Here is a 19754-nt window from a genome sequence, read left to right as displayed (position 1 = left end):
AATCAATTTAAAACTTCATCTTTTCAGTTTGATTTCAAGGATAAAAAATCATGCATTGCTGAGGATTGATTGCGTGTGAAAAGTAAAGAGCGGGACACGAAGGGAGACACCAAGTGGACACACAGAGAATGAAACTCTCTGCACACATCGCAGACAGACAGACTCGACTTCATCACAGTCCATAATAATGCAGTCGTAGCGCCGTGGAGTCGTGACTAACACAGTGAGGAGGCAAAGCTTTTGAAAGCCGTGTTTCTTTACGCGCGACAGGTAGGTGTGATAAACCGACACAACCTGCGCCAATTTGTTTTAATGAAAAACGAGCAGACGATGGGTCAACTGTCCGGACTTTCCTACTCCCTAAATGACTGTACAGCTGCTATCTCGCCAGCAATCTGTCAAATAAACCAGCTGTTCAGTACTCAATGAGGTTAGAATCGCGCCTGCGTGCACAACTGAATGCAAAAAAGAAATGGATCAATGGATGACATCTAAGCTCAGCAACATTAGGCTGCAGCATGAACTTCACCAAAAAGTCAACAGTGTAGTACAGACGGCTTTGCGCTGCTCCCATGTGTACTTACTGTCTGTGGAGACCTATGCTGTAAACACGTCCATAAAACATCTGCAATTTATATCACATTCTAGTAAAGCTCATATCGGTTGCAGATGTTTGATTAAATACTTTAAGGCTGTCGCAGAAACGTATGCGTTCGTTTAGGCTTGTTTGTTTGGGGAAAACGTTTTTAACCATTAAAAAAGTATCCCTTTATTTAGCCTTCGTAAAAGTGCCATGTGGGGAACGCGTAAACGGAAAAACATGAAAAGCATGCGTAATAATCTACCAAACGGCTTAGTGGATGCTGATGGACCTCTCATGAAACTTTATGGGTACGAATGATTCCCTAATTTGCTTGCTTTGTCAGATGAGTCACTTTAATGAACACTTCCAGTAATGTCAGCGAACTGCGTGCGGATATTAAACACGACCTACGCAAACTGCGTCCGAATGAACCGGCTTTTTCACGTAAGAACCGATAAAGGGGAGGTAAATATCTGCACGAATGGAGTTGTTTGGTATTCCATGCAAATAACAAATTACACCCATGTCCCAAACAGACCCCATTCAGAGACTCAGCATTCCCCATGTGGACATAATTTCTTCACTGTGAGCTGGATAACAGCCAGCCGGCACATCATCAGATACGCACATGGAGGCATCCAGGTCTTTAAACTGTTTTTCGGTACACATGTTTTGAATATTCCCGTTCACATAACATAAAAAAGTCGTTAAAATAAAATAAAACAGTGATAACAAATGTCACTTACTTTGTGTCTAGATGAGAGGTTCTGCAATCTCTCCTTCGGGTGCCTAAATTCATTTGTATTCATTTGTCCTGGCAGTCAAAAACCTGATCCTTTAATCACAGTGTGACTCCTTTGCAAGGGGGGCAAAAAAAGACACCGGTCGCCGCTTTACGCATTTGACAAGCTTGAGGTGAAGTTCCAGAGGAAAAAACTCATGTTGAATTGCCTGTCAAGTCCAGTATAAATTCCTCCTGACAGGCTGCTTTGACAGAGAGTTTTCCTGTGCGGTTGTCTGTCGATATTCCCTTGTGTTTCATTCATTTATGCCGATCCAGTTTGGAGGGACGCGCGGCCAGAGAGAGAGAGGGAGAGCGAAAGCTGGGTTCTTTTGAAAGGGGGTTACGGAGTCAGGAGCGTTGGACTCATCCCTTTCCTTTTTAAATAGGCTTTCTGTGGGTAAAGCGATGGCAAATGCACCGCACGGCCAGGTGTCAAGTTACAAGCCCAGCGGTTGCATCGAGCAACTACACGCCTTCTCAGGGGGTGGCCACAAGGATCTTACCCCAAATCCAAAGCACCGGCTAACCATATGAATGAAGCACGGTGACACGATGGGAAGGACTTCACTAGAAAGTGCCAGAAACGAGCGCCTACAGCTACAGCTTAAATATAATAATAATAATAATAATAATAATAATAATTATTATTATTATTATTATTATTTTATTTTATTAATTTATCTATCACACGTACATGCTAACCCTCCCGATTTTTCCGGGAGAATCCCGAATTTCAGTGCCCCTCCCGAAAATCTCCCGGAGCCACCATTCTCCCGACATCAAAATTGGAAAACCATATCCCAGATTGGCCCAGCCAATTCCAGTTTCCAACAATGGCTACTGAAGCTACTTAGTTTTAATATCACTCTTATTACTCTTTCTGGGTCGCAAAATAAACTTTTAACATATTTTCAGGCGAGAATGTAGCTGTGTAAACTTCAAATATCTGCAGCAAACTCCCGGCACATCGTTTTCAAACCCCCGCGGTCTTTTGCTATTCAGGTTAAACATGATATAAACGTCACTTAAATAACTTAAACATGTTATTGTTTGGCCTTTTTCGGTGTTTTATTTGTTCCTGAGTAAATAGTTAAAGTTATTAGATTAGACTAGATTAAATAAAACTTTATTAATCCCTCGGGAGGGTTCCTCTGGAGTTTTCACACAGCTGAATAAAACTGATTAAACAGAAGTGTGAGATGGTCGAAAATTTTACGCCATATTTTAGATAGAAAGGAGCAGACGGCAGAGCTTCACTCCTTCCACCGAGAGAGCTCATGACGTAATCCTGACCGTTCAATTTCACAGTCGCTCATTTCCGGTCTACCCGGTTTCGGGCCCACTTACACCGCGAAGGCCGGGTCCCCAGGTGGACGCAGCCTCTGAATTTGGACACCCCCGGCCTGTTTCCGACATTTAAGCTTATTTTATCCGATAAATAAACATTGTAAAATTCAAGGTTTTTGTATATATATGTAGGGGAGACCGGGGATAGTTGTAACGTGGGTCAGTTGTAACACTTCTAATTTCTCCAATCAGGGCTAAGTTTCAAATCATGTGATTCACTCTGTACATGCGCAATTCAGTTCTTCTATCACTGGTGAAAAATCAGCACCCTTCGACAAACACAGACAATTTTAGAAGAAAGAAACTAATTTGTATGCCAAAAAGTAAGTTTTTTGACTTTATTTCATTTTCTAATAGCACTAACTGCTTTGCAGTTAAACTCATCAAACTTAAATGATGTTATTTGTATGTCTATGGGGATATATTCTGTGCATGTCTTTAGTGCTAATGTTTTAGGTGTTAGCTGTAATGCGAGCTAGATCGTGGCTATAGGAGTCTGGGTCAGTTGTAACAGCAACAGCCTGGGTTAGTTGTAACAACCATGCAAATGTTACAACTTACCCCACTATTACTTTAACTCATATTTTTTTGTTTTCTTTGAATTACAGTATGCCTAGGTCATGGAAAAGACAGACTGACCGAGGGGTGCCTCTCAGTATTTTGGAGAGAGCATCAAATGATGTTAGAAATCAGGGAAAGTCCACCAGATCTGTGGCAAAATTGTATGGCATTTGCCATGTCACTTTGCACCGATTTTGTAAAGAGAGGAAGAAGGTGGAAGAGCAGGGATCAATGGAACTCCCACGTGTAGGATACCATAGTGGAAAGAAGGTCTTCACTGATGAACAAGAGAAGGAATTAACAGAATACCTGATGAGAGCTGCAGATGCATTTTATGGACTATGTCCACGTGAGGTAAGCAGATAGGAAGCAATAAAGGATAAGACAAGGGAAAGTTAGAAATTTGTAATGGTAGCAATGTAAAATATAGTATATCAGAAATACTAACATATTTCGTGATTAAAATTACAGGTAAAAGAACTGGCATATCAGCTTGCAGTGAAACATGGATGCAAATATCCAAAGTCATGGGACAAATTCTCAAGGGCTGGACCAGACTGGTTCTCAGCCTACATGAAATGAAACCCAACTTTGTCCATTAGAAGTGCTGAGGCTACAAGTCTGGCACGGGCCACCAGTTTTAATCAACACAATGTAGCAATGTTTTTCAAAAAATTTGATGAAGTGCTAAAGAGACACACCTTAACAGCAAATGACATATTGATGAGACTGGCATAACAACTGTGCAAACCCCGGACAGAGTGATTGCAAAACGTGGCACTAAACAAGTTGGTGCAATGACATCGGCAGAGAGAGGTTCACTGGTCACCCTTGCATGTGCAGTTAATGCCATTGGCAACACAATTCCTCCAATGTTTGTGTTCCCACGCATACGTTATGCAGACCACTTTGTCAGAGATGGGCCAGTAGGAAGTATTGGCAGTGGAAATAAGTCAGGATGGATGCAAGAAACAGAGTTCCTCATCTTTTTAAAGCACTTTGCAAACCACACCAAGGTCAGCAATGAAAGAAAAGTGATTCTTCTCATGGATAACCACAGTTCACACCTGTCAATTGCAGCCATTGACTTCTGCAAGAGCAATGGAATTGTGATGCTCACATTTCCCCCTCACTGCAGTCACAAACTCCAACCACTTGACAGGAGTGTTTATGGCCCACTGAAAAAGATGGTGAACAGTGCAAGTGATTCCTGGATGAGAATGAATCCAGGAAAGACCATAACAATATATGAAATACCAGGTCTTGTCAGGACGGCACTTCCAGCAGCAGCTACACCAAAGAATATACAGGCTGGATTCCAGTGCTGTGGAATTTGGCCATACAATCCAAACATATTTGAGGACAGTGACTTTGCTCCATCACAGGTCACAGATCGTCCTTCTCCAGCAGTCCATATGGACATTTCTCCAGCTGACCAACAGTCCGTTCCTATTGCTGCTCATCTCACCAGTCCTACAGCTGACGACATGACCACTCCTCCAGATGCTCACATCTCCAGTCTCCCAACTGACCTCCAAGGCTCCCTCATCAGGCTGTGCTGAAAACCCACAGACCTCCTTGGGCTTTAACCCAGAAGATGTGCGACCCTTACCAAAAGCTGGACCTAGAAAAACCCCTTCAACGGGAAGAAAAAGGAAACAAACAGCAATACTCACTGATACATACACTGATACACACTCTTCATATTCATGAAGCAGATGTGAGGAAGCAGTTTAAGAATCTGAATGCTCGGAAAGCTCCCGGCCCAGACGGTGTGTCTCCTGCCACCCTCAGACACTGTGCAAACGAGCTGGCCCCAGTGTTTTCTGGCATTTTCAACTCCTCACTGCAGGCATGTCATGTGCCTGCCTGCTTCAAGTCCTCTACCATAATCCCTGTCCCCAAGAAACCTAGGATCACTGGACTAAATGACTACAGACCCGTGGCTCTGACATCTGTGGTCATGAAGTCATTTGAGCGCCTAGTTCTCTCCCATCTCAAGACCCTCACGGCCCCCCTCCTGGACCCCCTGCAGTTTGCATATAGAGCCAACAGGTTTGTAGACGACGCCATCAACATGGCCCTACACTTCATCCTGCAGCATCTGGACTCCCCAGGAACCTACGCCAGGATCCTGTTTGTGGACTTCAGCTCTGCCTTCAACACCATCCTTCCAGACCATCTCCGAGGCAAGCTTTCCCAGATGAATGTCTCTGATCCCATCTGCCGGTGGATCACTGACTTCCTGACGGACAGGAAGCAGCATGTGAGGCTGGGAAAGAATGTCTCGGACTCCCGGACCATCAGCACCGGCTCCCCTCAGGGCTGTGTTCTTTCTCCTCTGCTCTTCTCCCTGTACACCAACTGCTGCACCTCCACCCACCAGTCTGTCAAGCTAATCAAGTTCGCAGATGACACCACCGTTATTGGGCTCATCTCGGACGGGGATGAGTCTGCCTACAGGAGGGAGGTTGAACGTCTGGTGTCCTGGTGTAGCCACAACAACCTGGTGCTGAATGCCCAGAAGACAGTGGAGATTATTGTGGACTTCAGGAAGCACACAGCCCCACTCCCCCCCATCATCCTGACTGACACCCCCATCACCTCTGTGGACTCATTCCGCTTCCTGGGTACCACCATCACCCAGGACCTGAAGTGGGAGCCCACCATCACCTCCGTCATCAAGAAAGCCCAGCAGAGGATGTACTTCCTGAGGCAGCTGAAGAAATTCAACCTGCCAACACGGACGATGATGCAGTTCTACACTGCAATCATCGAGTCCATCCTCACCTCCTCCATCACCGTGTGGTACGCTGGAGCCACTATCAGGGACAAACAGAGACTGCAGCGTGTTGTGCGCTCCGCTGAGAAGGTGATTGGCTGCAGACTCCCATCTCTGCAGGACCTGTCCACCTCCAGGACATTGCGGCGTGCAGCTCGGATCTCAGCTGACCCTTCTCACCCTGGACACAGTCTGTTTGACCTGCTCCCCTCAGGCAGGAGGCTCCGGTCCATTCGCACCAGAACCTCTCGCCATAAGAACAGTTTCTTCCCCTCTGCTGTTGGACACATGAACAATAATCATATGACTGTCCCCGCCACTAACACATGACCCTACGCTGTGTCACTGCATCATTCCATGTTTGGCACTGATCACCACCTGCACTCATGTATATATCTTTCTACGTCCATCCATCCATCCATTCGCTTCCGCTTATCCTTTTCAGGGTCGCTGGAGCCTATCCCAGCTGTCATAGGGCGAGAGGCGGGGTACACCCGGGACAGGTCGCCAGTCTGTCGCAGGGCCAACACACAGGGACAGACAACCATTCGCACTCACATTCACTCGCACATTCACACCTATCTTTCTACGTAGCACTCTTAATTCTTATTCTCATGTATATATCTCATGTATATCTCATGCACATATCTTTCTACGTAGCACTTTTAATTCTTATTCTTACTTTTATTTTTTCATGTCTATTTAAGTGCTATTTATGACACTATGTTTGCACTGAAGCACCGCAGCAATTTCCTAATGTTGTAAACCTGCTCAACATTTGGCAATAAACCCCATTCTGATTCTGATTCTCTTAAGATGGCCCTTGAAGCAGACCAGAGAAGCAGGAAAATAAGTTTTCCAAAGAAGAGGCTGTGCCAGAAACAAGGCAAGTCCACTCCCACAAACCTAAAACAATCCAAGCTTTCCACATCACGAAAGAAAAATCAGAAAATGAATAACACTGAACAGGACAACACAGATTCCTCAGATGCTGCTGAGAATTTCTGTATTGTGTGCATGGAAAACTTCAATAACTCAAAGCCAAAAGAAGCTTGGGTTAAGTGCCTGACCTGTGCACTGTGGGCTCATGAGGCCTGCACTCCAGGACAGCCATACATCTGTCACCACTGTGATTCTGATGGTGATTAAAAACTTGACAGAAACACATACAGTTCATTTGATGAAGCTGGTGCACAGCTACATTTTTTCAGGTTAATTATTATGTTCAAATGTGGCAAGAGTTGTCGGTTATAATCCCCACCGAGCCAATGAAGACTCAATGAAGGCCAACCAAAATTATTGAAAAATTCAGTTGGTGAAAAGTTTTTGTTACAGTATGTTCAAAATCTATATTTCTGCACTCTGTCACACACTCCTACACACACTCACAAACACACAAATAGCTACATAAATGTTTATAAGTGCATTCAGGTGTTGAATAAAATAGATTACATCTTAAGATTTTGTCAGTACCCTTATTTCATTGTGTTACATCTCACCCCGGGGTACAACTAACCCAGACTATGGGGTTAATTGTAACATTTCACTCTTTGTGTTTGAGAGCATACCATGCAATGGGTAATTGTGCTGCAGAGAAAATAGCTGCACTATTTAATAGCAGAGACATGTAAATACTTTGCATTACATTTTGAATCCATTACCTTAAAAGAGCTCCAAGCTACAGACAGAAATGTCAAAAATGTTACAACTATCCCCGGTCTCCCCTATATGTATACCCTGAATGTCTCCCTAATTCTGAGGTCTCAAGGTTGGCAAGTATGCCTGCAATGTATGGAAAAATTGATATGGCCAAGCTTTGGATTTTCCCAATAAAGGTGGTAACGATAGATACCAGCTCTATGACTGTAAACTTGGCGAGTGTGTCATAACTCCCCAAGGAGTAAAAACTGGGAAAATGTAAGGGGAGGTTTGGAAAGAGCTATGATTAACAACTGAGCAATAACCAGAAGATAATATTTAAAATGTAGATAATAGTCATGGGCTGGAAAGATGTCTTTGTCTTCATTCAGTTCACTTATTCAGTAAAATTGGGCCAGTTTGCAGAGATTTTTCTTTTAAATTTATAAATAAGACAACTGTTTTTACACTGGTTTTGCCCATGATGTTAGAGACATGTTAATGGAGAAGCACCTGGATGAACACCCATTACCTTAACAGGGGTCACGGCCTGATCGGGGTAAGGCCGGCCAAGACCACCCCACAGGGACCGTGAGCCAGTAATTACCACCCACCACCTGTTTGAGGTGCTTCATTAACACGTACATGTACATTTGACATGATATTTTAAGTTCCTTTCAAAACTGTTCAAAAGCAAATGAGTCCAAGAAACACACTGCCTTCAGCAGAAGGTGCTGCCATTGAAAACAGTTCCCTGCAAAGTCTGTGGATTATCCTTAGAGATAATCCATGTCCAATTTATAGGCGCTGAGGCAAAAATACAAAGGAATTCTCACAAATACGTCCAAAGATATCTGCATGGATACCATAACTCTGCTGAGCAACAAAAATGTTTTTGTTCTATTGTTTTGCTATTTGGGTGCATTTGTTCATTTCTGAGAAACACTACAGTACTTGGACCTCATCCCATCATATAAATTCATTCTCCAAATAATATTTTTTTTAGCAGTCGTGTTTTGCTTGTAATTAAATCAATTTAAAGGGAATATTTGGATAATTTCTGATCTTATCACTAAAATACCAACTTTCATTTCTAAAATCAGAATGAATGAATCCAAACACTTACTCAGATGAATGCTCCACAGAGCCAAGTTGGAGGATAAACAATTAGCTGATGAGGCTAAAGATGTCAGTGACTTTGAACCATTAGTGGCTGACTGACCAGTTAAAAAGGTCACCTTAAATGACACTCTGTAAGGCTGAAGCTGACTGCTTGTGTGTAAAGCACATGGTGATCTCCCCTCATTTTAGCCATAAGCTGTTGGTCAGCTAGCCTCAGGGGTGGGTGCTAATGGATGCAAGTCATTAAAATCCTCTTTGCAGTCCCTTTTACACACACCATGCCTTGTGTTTCAGAACTGGGTGCCACCCGACCCTCCCATGTACTTCCAATGAGCCACAGCGACGCTGCCCCCTTCATCCAAATTACAAACTCTGTACTTGCTAGCGCGCTCGCTGCCACCCCTTAAAGCTGCTTAATTATGGTCATTGGCACCACGTCTGAAAGCTCCCTTTATCCCCCCCCACGCTCCAGAAATAGGTCTTGCTGAAGCACACAAGCAGCCCAGATCAAACACTCCCCATAGGGAAGGGGTCATTACTGGTACGCAGGGCGGACACAGCCCAATGGGTGCCGGGCCACGCCTTGAGCCCAAATTGCAGCCTGGGCCTAGTGAGGACACAAGACTGCTCTTTGATGCACGGCAAGGGAAACAGCAGCATAGCCTATTTGGATATCAGTGTTTACAGTGAGCTATACTGTAAATACACACAAAAAGCCAATACAGCAGGCTAAAAGCTAAGAAAATTAGGCGCTAGGTTTAGTTGGGTGTCCACATGTTTTTCGTGATTTATATTTATCCGAGAGCTCTTGCTGTTTTACATAAGCAGCATGTGTAGAATGGCTTCCAGGTGACCGAACACTTATGTAATGAAAATATGTCAGATGACACATGAAAAGCTCTTGAACTTTAATTTCATTTGTCACAATGTATTAGCAAATTCAAGGATATAAAAGGATATGGGTAAGATGCTAGCTAAATAGCCCAACGCTAATGTTTTTGGAGCATTAAAATAACCTGTTGTCACCAAACGAATAATTAAACTGCAAAGACAGCAACCTCAGTGTAGGTGTGTTTTCATGGCGGGCAGTGGCAGAGGTTATGGAGTTGGTGGCGTTTACCAGACAGTGCTGTCTCGCTCAGTTCCCCTGCACACAAGAAGACTGTTCATAAAAGGAATGTGTGAGTGTATGTATGAGTATGCGAATGCTTGTGTGTGTGGAGTGTCTCTGTGGTTTGTGTTTTTCCTTTACAGGTGGTTCTATCCACTTGTTTGTGTTCCTGGTCCTGTCTCCTTCCTGTGTAGGGATGGTTTGGTGATGTACTGGGAGGTGACAAGCAGTCAAACAAGCTCCTCTCTGCAATGATTTTCTGCCCCCCTCTCAGTCCCATTTTGGCTCCTTTATATTTCTCGTCACATTTCTCTTTGTCTTTGTTACAGTCGACCCACGCTAACACATCTATCTTCTTCTCTTTTGTCTCCTGAATCCTCTCCCTGCTTCCTTCGCTCTCCTCCATCCGTGTCTCTGTTCTCTTTCTCTCTCTCTGTCCCTGTCAGTCCTTCACCACAAGCATTTCCAGTGTTGGCACACCAGTGTTGACAGCCACCCTGAAAACAGTGCCACAACCATAATGAGCATGTTGAGTTCTCATAATAACACCAGAATAACCTGCTGGGGGAGACAAGCTCTTTAGGGGGCAGGCTCTCAGGCTTGGCTAGGCTGGAGTGTCAACACCACATAGATCTGCACTTGTTGAAGTGTGAAAGATGAAGGAAGTTTCCACACTATGTGCTGTTTTCAGACCGATTTCTGCAGTGTTTGCAATTTTCTTACTGTATTTTATGTTTAGGTTTAGACCTCTCTTAAGCTGATGCACGTTTAATCTTACACAATGCCTTTGACACTGCCCTCCCTGTTTGGGGGTGGGGGAATATTTGCAACTTTATCACTCCAGACCTAAGGTTCACAATCACGCAACATCTGAACAGAAAGCAGGACAACTGTAAAGTCAAATATGACTCCCAAAAACTTAAACATTTTGTAAAAAGTTTCATCAAAAGGTAAAGGCCGTCTTTATGTCATGTTGTGGTTTCATATGTGAAATGCCAATTTCACATTATAACTAGAAATCTTTAATCTTTAATAACTGATAACTTTGGGGCAGGAGAAACAACCTATAATGATCTTTTAAAGTACCACAGTGTAGGTTTTACACTGTGGTGGTTGAGATTGAAAGGATCTTAATATTTCTTTCTAGAAAGGCCCTCTCTAGAGCTTACTTTGTCCATTATGGTCTTGTGGCTCTGGATAAGTGACCAAAAGAACAAAATTGCAGGTATAAGTGATGTGGCATCAGGTCCTGAGAGATAGGGACAGGAGTTTGGTGATTGGCGAAGAACTTTGAATAGATCTGCTACGCTCCCACACTGAAAGACGCAGTTGAGGTGGTCTGAACATCTAATTAAGATTGCTCCTGTGTGCTTCCTAGATAAAGGATTCAGGCATGTTTTATCAAAAGGAGACCCCGAGGTAGACGCAGGACACACTGGAGAGATTACATCTCACAGCTGTCATGGGAACAGCTCGGGGTCCCTCCTGAAAAACTTGGAGAGAGTTACTGTGGAGAAGGAGGTGTGGGCATCTCTACTTGGACTGCTGCCCCAAGAATATGGACATGGATAACTGGCAGAAAATAGATGGATGGCTGGAATGATGAACAGTTGTGTGGAAGAAGACCTTCTCCTTTAAAATCAAGTGCTTGTTTTATGATATGTACTTACTTGTGGCAACAAAGTCTACTACACTTGTTTCTCTTTAAACTACCTGTTCCTTTGAAAGATGTGAAGCTTTTTAATTGTCAAATTCTCCACTCAAGTGACAGCCGGTGTTACTAAAAAATGAAGACAAAGTGCAAATCCCAAAGCTCCTCAAAGTGCCACTTGAGGCTGTCTCCAAAAGCAAGCCCATTCCCATAGCAAAAAAGTTTTCTCAACAGAAATAAACATGTTTTCAGCCTGGTACAAAAACATTTCAGATCTCCCTAGCTAATAGCTATTAGTAATGAATTAGCACACCCCACCCTCTAATTCGAATATGGTCAACCTTGGCTCCAAAAAAGACCTCTATATGCAATCTATGGCGCCACTATGATCACCAGCAAGCCCACCTGTCTGTGTTCACGTTTACTTTATGCAGGTAGGGCACAGTGAATGTTCAACTGTTGTGATAGTACAAAACAGTCCAGTTGTGGGACAGACAGGTAAACAACATGCTGAAAACGTAACACTTTAAGGCTACGTCCACACGTACATGGGTATTTTTGAAAACGAAGATTTTCCGTTTTCGTTTATAAAAAAAATCCCGTCCACACATAAAAGCCAAAAACGAAGGAAAACGCTGCTAGGAACATGCCAAAGCAGCAGGTGGCGCTATATTCCTATCCGTGTAGAAATGTTGGCCAATCAGAAGTCAATAAGCCTGGGTGGAAAAGAGTAAACAAAGATGGTGCATAGAAGCAGAACTGAGTCATATGTGTGGAGGGACAGTAACTGTGTGTATATGTAAGCATTTAAACACTGCAGAAGATAAAATTAACAGTCACAGTATTTTGTCTACGTCTGCCATTGTAGAAATTAATTTCACCGAAACAATAACGTGGCGCACAGTGTGACGTCAAAAAATGCGCACACCTTTGACGCTGCGTTTTCTCCGTTTACCTCGTCCACACGTAAACGCAAAACCAGAGTTTTTGAAAATATCCACCCTGACAGGAGTTTTTAAAAATCTCCGTTTTCAGTGACCGAAAACGCTGTTTACGTGTGGACGAAAGGTGCAAACGCATAGGAAAATCTGCGTTTTCAAAAATACCCGGGTACGTGTGGACGTAGCCTAAGTGAACATTTTCAGTTTTTGAATTGTCTTTATTATATTTTTGCCTTAAAAATGTACTTTGTACACTTCAAAGAAAGTGGCCCGTCTTCATGTCTAGCAATTCCCCGTGTATGCTTTTATGAAAAACTCTAAAACAGAAAATGCTTGCTAACCTGTAAAAGTAATTTGGAAATGGTGCAATAGGATTGGCAGCAAAGCCTTTTCCTGTTTTCATTCTTAACACAGTTTTTGGAGCAAGTACAAATAACTTAGTGCACACCTGGGTATAAGCATAGAAAATATACTGTACCCACTGTCAGTATGCGCACAGGTATGCAGGGTTTTAGATATGTGTTTGGCTCAATTGGGCACTGTGAAATTCCACATTTCAAGCTCCTCCCTTCATAAACAGCAGATCCTGACAGCATGTAGAGTTGGACAAGCTCTTATTTTAAATTCAAAGCAAGTTCTTATTCAATTCTCTTTATAATGAAATCCCACCTCAGTGTGCAGTTCATCTCCTGATTAAATCCAGCTTCAATTTCCAATTCAGTACTTATCATCTGTAAAACAGGACCATAATTCATTCTTATTCTGGACACAAGGCTCTGTATTGAGTTTGGATTGGGCCACCAGAGACCAGGGTAGCCTAAGTAGAAACAGCAGGGCCTAGTGAAACCTGCTCTCCCTGGCATAAAATCAGTGTCCAGATTCCAGTGATGCCTTCTGTAAAAGGACTTCATTATGCTCGCAGAATATGGACTAGACAAATATTTGGCTTGGTCATTATGATGCGGACTTCTCTCCCCCCATGGATTTGTGTCCTACACCAGGCTCAGTGTTTCTGCATCCCAGAGATGGCTCCCCCCCACCCCCCATCATCCTTGCTGTCTCCTTCCTGAAACATTTCCAATAAAAAGGTGTAAAGGTTAGCTATTAAAGTTAAAAACAAAGTAACAGGAACAGAAGGATATTAACGCAAAGCAAGGTGGTAAATTTTTAATTTAGATGAATATACTACACAGTATGTTTTTGATAGTCAAGGTAGACCAGTAGTAATCACTGGGGGCTCAGATTTTGGTTTGGGGGTAACTCTTCTGTCGCCATCAATCTAACATATTTCAAAAGTGGGCAGGAAGTGTTGCTCCCTCAGACCCCCAGATCCCTCTGAACAGATGGTCTTTCACTTTTTCAGCTACTGCTCCACGACCCTCCTCACTCACTCCCACCTTCCTTTCCATATACAAACACACACGCGCACACACACACACGCGCACACGCACACACACACACACGCGCACACACACACACACACACACACGCACGCGCGCGCGCACACACACACACACGCACACACACACACACACACACACACACACACACACACACACAGAGTGATATTTTTATTACTTCAGGTGACATTATACTCAAAAACACCCCCTCATATTGACATGTCCAAACCTTAAACCAGGTCTTTGCCTTCAAATTTTCATCATGAGGAGTTGCTTACTGCTGTCAAGAGGACAACGAATCCCCACAATGTGGCTGCATAACAGATTCATGTCTCTAAACCATAAGCATGGCAAGTGTGCACATATTACTATCTCAGATTATTCAGGTGAGCCAAGCCTCCATGTTTTGTTTTTTTACCCAAACTGTTTCCCTCAAGAGAAGGAGACTGAGTGTATACATTTTCCTAATGTAGCCTGGCACAGTCATTATAGTAGTTTTTAAGGAACAAGCTAATATTTACTTTTTTTGTGAGACTCACAGAGACAAACTTAATTAATTATTTGATCTTCTGATCAACTTGCAAGTTTGGTCAGTTACAAAGAGCTGAACAGTTTCTAATTTTTATGGTAATTTAATTTTAATGGCAACATGAGTTTAGGATGATCACTCCATGAGGCAAAACAGGAAGAGCTGATCTAAAGACACTTAGGACCAGAGTCACAAAGGACACCACTGGTTATGCACTACCAATAGATTGAAATCTAGCACCGCCCTCAAGGTACCCCTGCTCAAGAAGGCACAGGCTCATCTTAAGTTCACCAGTAAAGATCTAAATCAGTCAGAGAAGGTTTGGGAGAAGGTGTTGTGGTGAGCTGAAACCAAAATCGCAGTCTTTAACATCAGCTCACCTTGCCGTGTTTGGAGGAAGAGAAATGGTGAATGTGACCCAACACAATCTCCACAGTCAAGTATGGAGGTGGAAACATTATGCTTGGGGCTGTTTTTCTGCTAAGGGTACAGGATGACTCACAGTTGAGGGGCCAATGGACCGTAAAATCTTGGGCAAGAACCTACTTCCCTCAGGCAGAAGACTGAAGATGGGTAGTTGATGGGTCTCCCAGCATGACAAGGACCCAAAACAAATCACCAAGGCAACAAAAGAGTGGCTAAAGAAGAAGCTCATGGAGTGGCCTAGCCAGTGTCCAACCCCAATCCTATTGTGGAGAGAGCTGTTGCTTTGAGTTGCTGTCATGCAGACTGATTTGATACTGTTTTGAGTGGATTAACAAGCCAAGTATAACTATGAAGTATGAACTATAAACTATGAAGACATGATGATGTGGTAATTTGATAACTGTTCCCAGTTTTTGCTAGCTAATTAAATTCTTAGAGCAATAAAGAACTAGCAGAGTCCAGTAAAAGTCCCTCACACTTTTCTAATAGACAACATTTTTACTGGGAAGCAATTTGGTGTTTCCCAAAATGTTAAACTGTTGCACTAACAGATGGAGACCACTAGAGCATTTGATAAAAGTTCAGTAGGACTAAGCACAATGATTTAAGACTGTGTGTGAGTCTGTACAGGGTGACATAAGCAGCGTACACGTTTCTGCTCAGCTGCATCGTACATAAAACTTTGTGTGTTTTTGTGCATGTGTATGTTAACCTTCAAACTCTTCTGTTAAGCCAAACTTTCAGAGGCCAGTGACTGTGCCTGGGAATCTCTTTCAGATGGTCCTGATTGCTGGATATTATCTGACTCACTGTGGCTGCAATGGGTTCAGGAAATTGGAGAATTTTTCCTATAGACATGAGTAACGGAGCCATATGACCCTGTGTCCTGTCCACACCAGTGAGGTGACTTCCTCTTCCGGACCGTGACACAAGCCGTTACTATTAGCGTGGCCAAACCGAATACTCCTTCTTATTAAAAAGTCCCTAACTTGGAGCGCAGTGTCCTTACACAGCAATATGGGGCTTACTGTACCCCTCTTAGCCTGAAGCACTGGGCTTTCCATTAATGACATCTCTACGATAACTCAAGACTTACAGATAAGAAGATTGTTTTTTTTTTCTTTCAAAATTTGCTATTCAGACATTTGAATTAGGTTTCCTGTAGCAAAACAAGCCCTTAGGTAAGCGGTCTTCATTGGCTCCAATTAAATGCATTTATTTCTAAATCTATCTGCTTCATCATGTTTTGATAAACCTTCACTTATCAAAAATCCCCAGGGCAAGTGAGAGACCAAACAAATTTAGGATTTATTCATCAAAAACACTATGGCATACAGAGGTCAAGAAGATTTACATGCTTCAGAGGTGTCACAGGTGTGGAAAAGGTCTTATTTGGACAAATGGACCTGGACTCTGCTTAGTCACGTCCTGTGGAGGGTACAGGTCAAGACCTGTGTGGGATACTGGCAGAGTCCTCATTGTGTTAACTCTACTATATCTGTGACCCCACCTTTACCTCGTGCCTCTCACATATCACGGGAGAAAGCCAAGTTTGGAGAGGAGAGGGGAAAAGCTTTATCCTCTCTTTAAGTCCATCAAAACTTTCTCTGCAGAAAAGCCCTAAGGGTTATACAATAAACATTTCATTTCCTCTGGCGAGCAATGAGAAGGCTTATATGATGTAAAAGAGTAGAGATAGCCACTAAAAAATGCTTGTTATTCTGTGTTTCTTGGGCTTCATTTTATTCCGGTATTTGAAGGTCTTTGTATGAGTAGTTCTTATTGGGGAAGGATTGAACTGCTTTATTTTAAACAAAGAATATAAAGGAAGACATGTTTTATTCAGCAAGGCGCATGTCAGTTCATGATAATTTCTTCTTAGCTACTTTCACACATGTACAGGATTTTGTTGCTTTTTCTCACACAGCAGAAGATCCTGATTCTGTCAGCTGTCATCACTGGGAATATTTTGTTTGGTTTAAGTGAAGTTGCTGCCTGGATAGAGTGTGCAGGAGGTAGCACACATGATGCTCACCCTATTACCTCTGTTCTTACATCAGCCCATTACACAGAGTTTGCACTTAGGGAGCTGGGAGGGCAAAGACTGTTTAATGTCTGTTACAGGCGACCTGGTCATCTGCATTCTCAAATCTGCCTCTGTTGGGGAATGTTTTGCAATGTTTGGTGCTGCACAGCTCGTGTGAAAAAGCTAGCAGTCTATTATACTTGATAACTTTACAGTGTCAGTTTTATCAGATTCCTTCACCGTTTTTCTCGTCACTTTTCCGGAGACATCAAAAAGCTTAGCTAAATGATAATAACATTTAATCTGTATTAACATATTTTTAGTTCAGTTATATATATATTATACATCCCTGCAATAACCTCACAATATTAGAAAGTAAACCCCAATGATGTGACAACCCTCTGTGTGTATTCTATTGGCGACAGTGGGGAGAAAAAGCTCCCTTTTAACAGGAAGAGACTTCCAGACTCCAGGCGTGCCGGCCATCTGCTGCAGGAGTTTTGGGGGTTTGAGCAAAGAGATGACAGTAAAGCAATGTTGTTCTTAAAAGTCAACTTCAAAAAGCTTTTAAATATTCTTCAGCTATTATTAAATATTATTACAGAGTTTGGTTGATTCAATAGATGCACTTTTTAGATGTATGTATGTTTTTACATTTGGATCTGTAGTGAAGAAAGCCAAGCCACATATCCCATAATGGTGGGATAAAGACCACAGAGATTTTTGAGAATATGCTTTTAGAGGGGGCATTTTGGTAAGAGAAACTTTGCCTTCTGCTTTTCAACCCCCCCAAATTTGCTTTCCATCATCTTGACACAAGTTCCACCCTCCATGTAGGAAATATTAAGGGAGCCTCCCCAGCCCATAAACATGGCTCTGCTTGAACTTAATGACCTTTAATTGTGACTGTGCACTGTATATTTAAAACTAAAAAGAAGGATGTTTCCCATCAAAATCAGAGCCATGTGAACGGCAGAGATTTGATCAAATGCCAGGAAAGTACTGAAAAAACGTAGAGGAAAGCATCCTTGTTGGCCTTGGTGGGTTCTGCTCACCTGCAGTTTTACAACAAGCTGGAATTTTCTAGACTTTTATATGGTCATTTGTCAGCCTTTGCCTGCTTATTTGGCTTTTTCTGTTCCCTGTAAAGTGGCTGTAGTGCCCAAAGTGACACAACAAAAAGGGAAATCTACGTAAATTGTATAGTCCATGGTACCATGAAACCTGACACTGCACAGACGTCATTTGAACCATGTGCTTGCTTGTGTTAATGTCATTAAGTGAATAGTTAGAAATGCTTTAATAAAGCAGATATTTGTAAGCGATCATCTATGAATATTTTGCCTCCAATCTTGCCAGACTAACGCAGGGACCCTTTACGCCCAAAGTGCCAAACTGCCTATTATTCCAACAGACTGTTACACCCAGTACACATTACCATTTCCTCCAAAGCCAAAATAAATACTAGTAATGATAATACTTGAGCTATGGTGTGTGTACCTGTATTGTATTTAAATATAAAAAAAATACTGCTGTGAGAAGGCTGCAAGACAGAATGTTCCCATCAGTCTATATGCTTAATTTATTTCAGGACAAATGAGCAACATTGTTGCTCTTGTCAGGGGCATCACCAAGTGTGGGCACTGGCCATCCCCCCAAAATTGGGACACCCCTGGCAAAGGGGGGCTGGGGGGGGGGGGGGCACCCCTGGCAAGACTGTTCTGTATTAGTAATAATTTTAATAACCATGAGCACAAAAGAGAAGAAGACACCTTAAAATGAGTTAAAAAAAAATTTACTTGTAATTTATTCCTGCACATACAATTTTTGTCAATCATATTGTGTCACTTTGTATATCCTTCATGATTTCTTTCTTTTTTGGTGTGCCACCCAAATACTTTTAGTGGTCCCCATATGGCCACACCTATAAAATGTCTGGAGGCGCCCCTGACTCTCTTCCCTTAATTCATGTATTTTTCCTAAGTAGAGAGTTAAACTTTGGCCTTGGTGATTTCCCCATGGTCTGATTTTGAATGTAGTTCCTAGCTTATTTTGTTATTTTAGCCACACTGATGGCTGATCAGGTTGACCTGGTTCAGGTCAATGCAGAATATCAGAACAACTACTGAATGGTTTGCAATAAGATGCAAAGGATGCATTGATTTACTGTAGCTTGTTTTGAAATTTGGAACAGCAGTGCTGAATCCAGTGGGTCAAAATATTCACTTGAGTAAAGGGAAGAAAGAGCTTGACATCTGCCAGATGGACAGGCATGAAATTTCACATACTTTCCTAGAGTCCAGAAATGTATGCAAACCTAGGGAATACTGTAAATCATAGGATTTTTTAAACCCAAGTGGATACTGGAAAATATATCTGTGTTTTTTTTATGAACTGTATCAATGCCTTGTTCACAGGAATCTCAAAAAAGTTCCTTAATCAACCTGAGCTACTCCAGAGTTTTATTATAAAAGAAAACACAATATATTGAGGTCAATACTCTGGCTTCCAGGTGCCACTAGTTTATTTTAAAAATGTAATCCTTGTTTTTAAGGCCCTTTGTGCTCTGCAATCTCAGTGTTTCTCTGACATACTAGTAAACAACCGACCAGTCCGACACCTCAGGTCGAAACTCGGGTCATCTGTAACAAGTCTCCTTATTATTCTCCTCAGATTTCGGTGAATTCACTTTAACTTTTTACGTATCCTCCAAGCTGATAGTAGGAACAACACATTTATTCATCGCTAGTTTACTTTGGCGTCCTTCAACATTAAATTTCAACACACCAAACTAAACACATTAGCACAGTAGCTCTTGGTTGTAATTACTGTCTGACCTAATTTCTGAGCCTG

At 42.4% G+C, this 19754-nt stretch overlaps 1 protein-coding gene and 1 long non-coding RNA gene across 2 annotated transcripts in view; one reads left to right on the top strand and one right to left on the bottom strand.

The window, feature by feature from the left end:
- Positions 1 to 1793, bottom strand: part of col27a1a (collagen, type XXVII, alpha 1a) — a 66421-nt gene extending 64628 nt beyond the window's left edge. Inside the window, exon 1 of the mRNA XM_085464071.1 lies at positions 1330 to 1793. Coding sequence (XP_085320197.1) covers positions 1330 to 1382 — 53 coding nt within the window. The 5' untranslated portion in view covers positions 1383 to 1793. The remainder of the gene's footprint in view (positions 1 to 1329) is intronic.
- Positions 1794 to 2956: 1163 nt separating this feature from the next.
- LOC146706067 (uncharacterized) lies at positions 2957 to 7483 on the top strand. The gene is made up of 3 exons (XR_014921734.1): positions 2957 to 3037; positions 3323 to 3629; positions 6874 to 7483. It is a non-coding gene; the product is annotated as an uncharacterized LOC146706067 (long non-coding RNA).
- Positions 7484 to 19754: the final 12271 nt, after the last annotated feature.

This window comes from Copadichromis virginalis, linkage group LG7, assembly GCF_057382275.1.
Source record: "Copadichromis virginalis isolate Kocher_CV1m ecotype Utaka linkage group LG7, C_Virginalis_male_GT1.1, whole genome shotgun sequence".
Taxonomy (NCBI): domain Eukaryota; kingdom Metazoa; phylum Chordata; class Actinopteri; order Cichliformes; family Cichlidae; genus Copadichromis; species Copadichromis virginalis.
The sequence above is the reverse complement of the archived record's forward strand: the minus strand, read 5'-3'. Positions and strand labels throughout refer to the sequence as shown.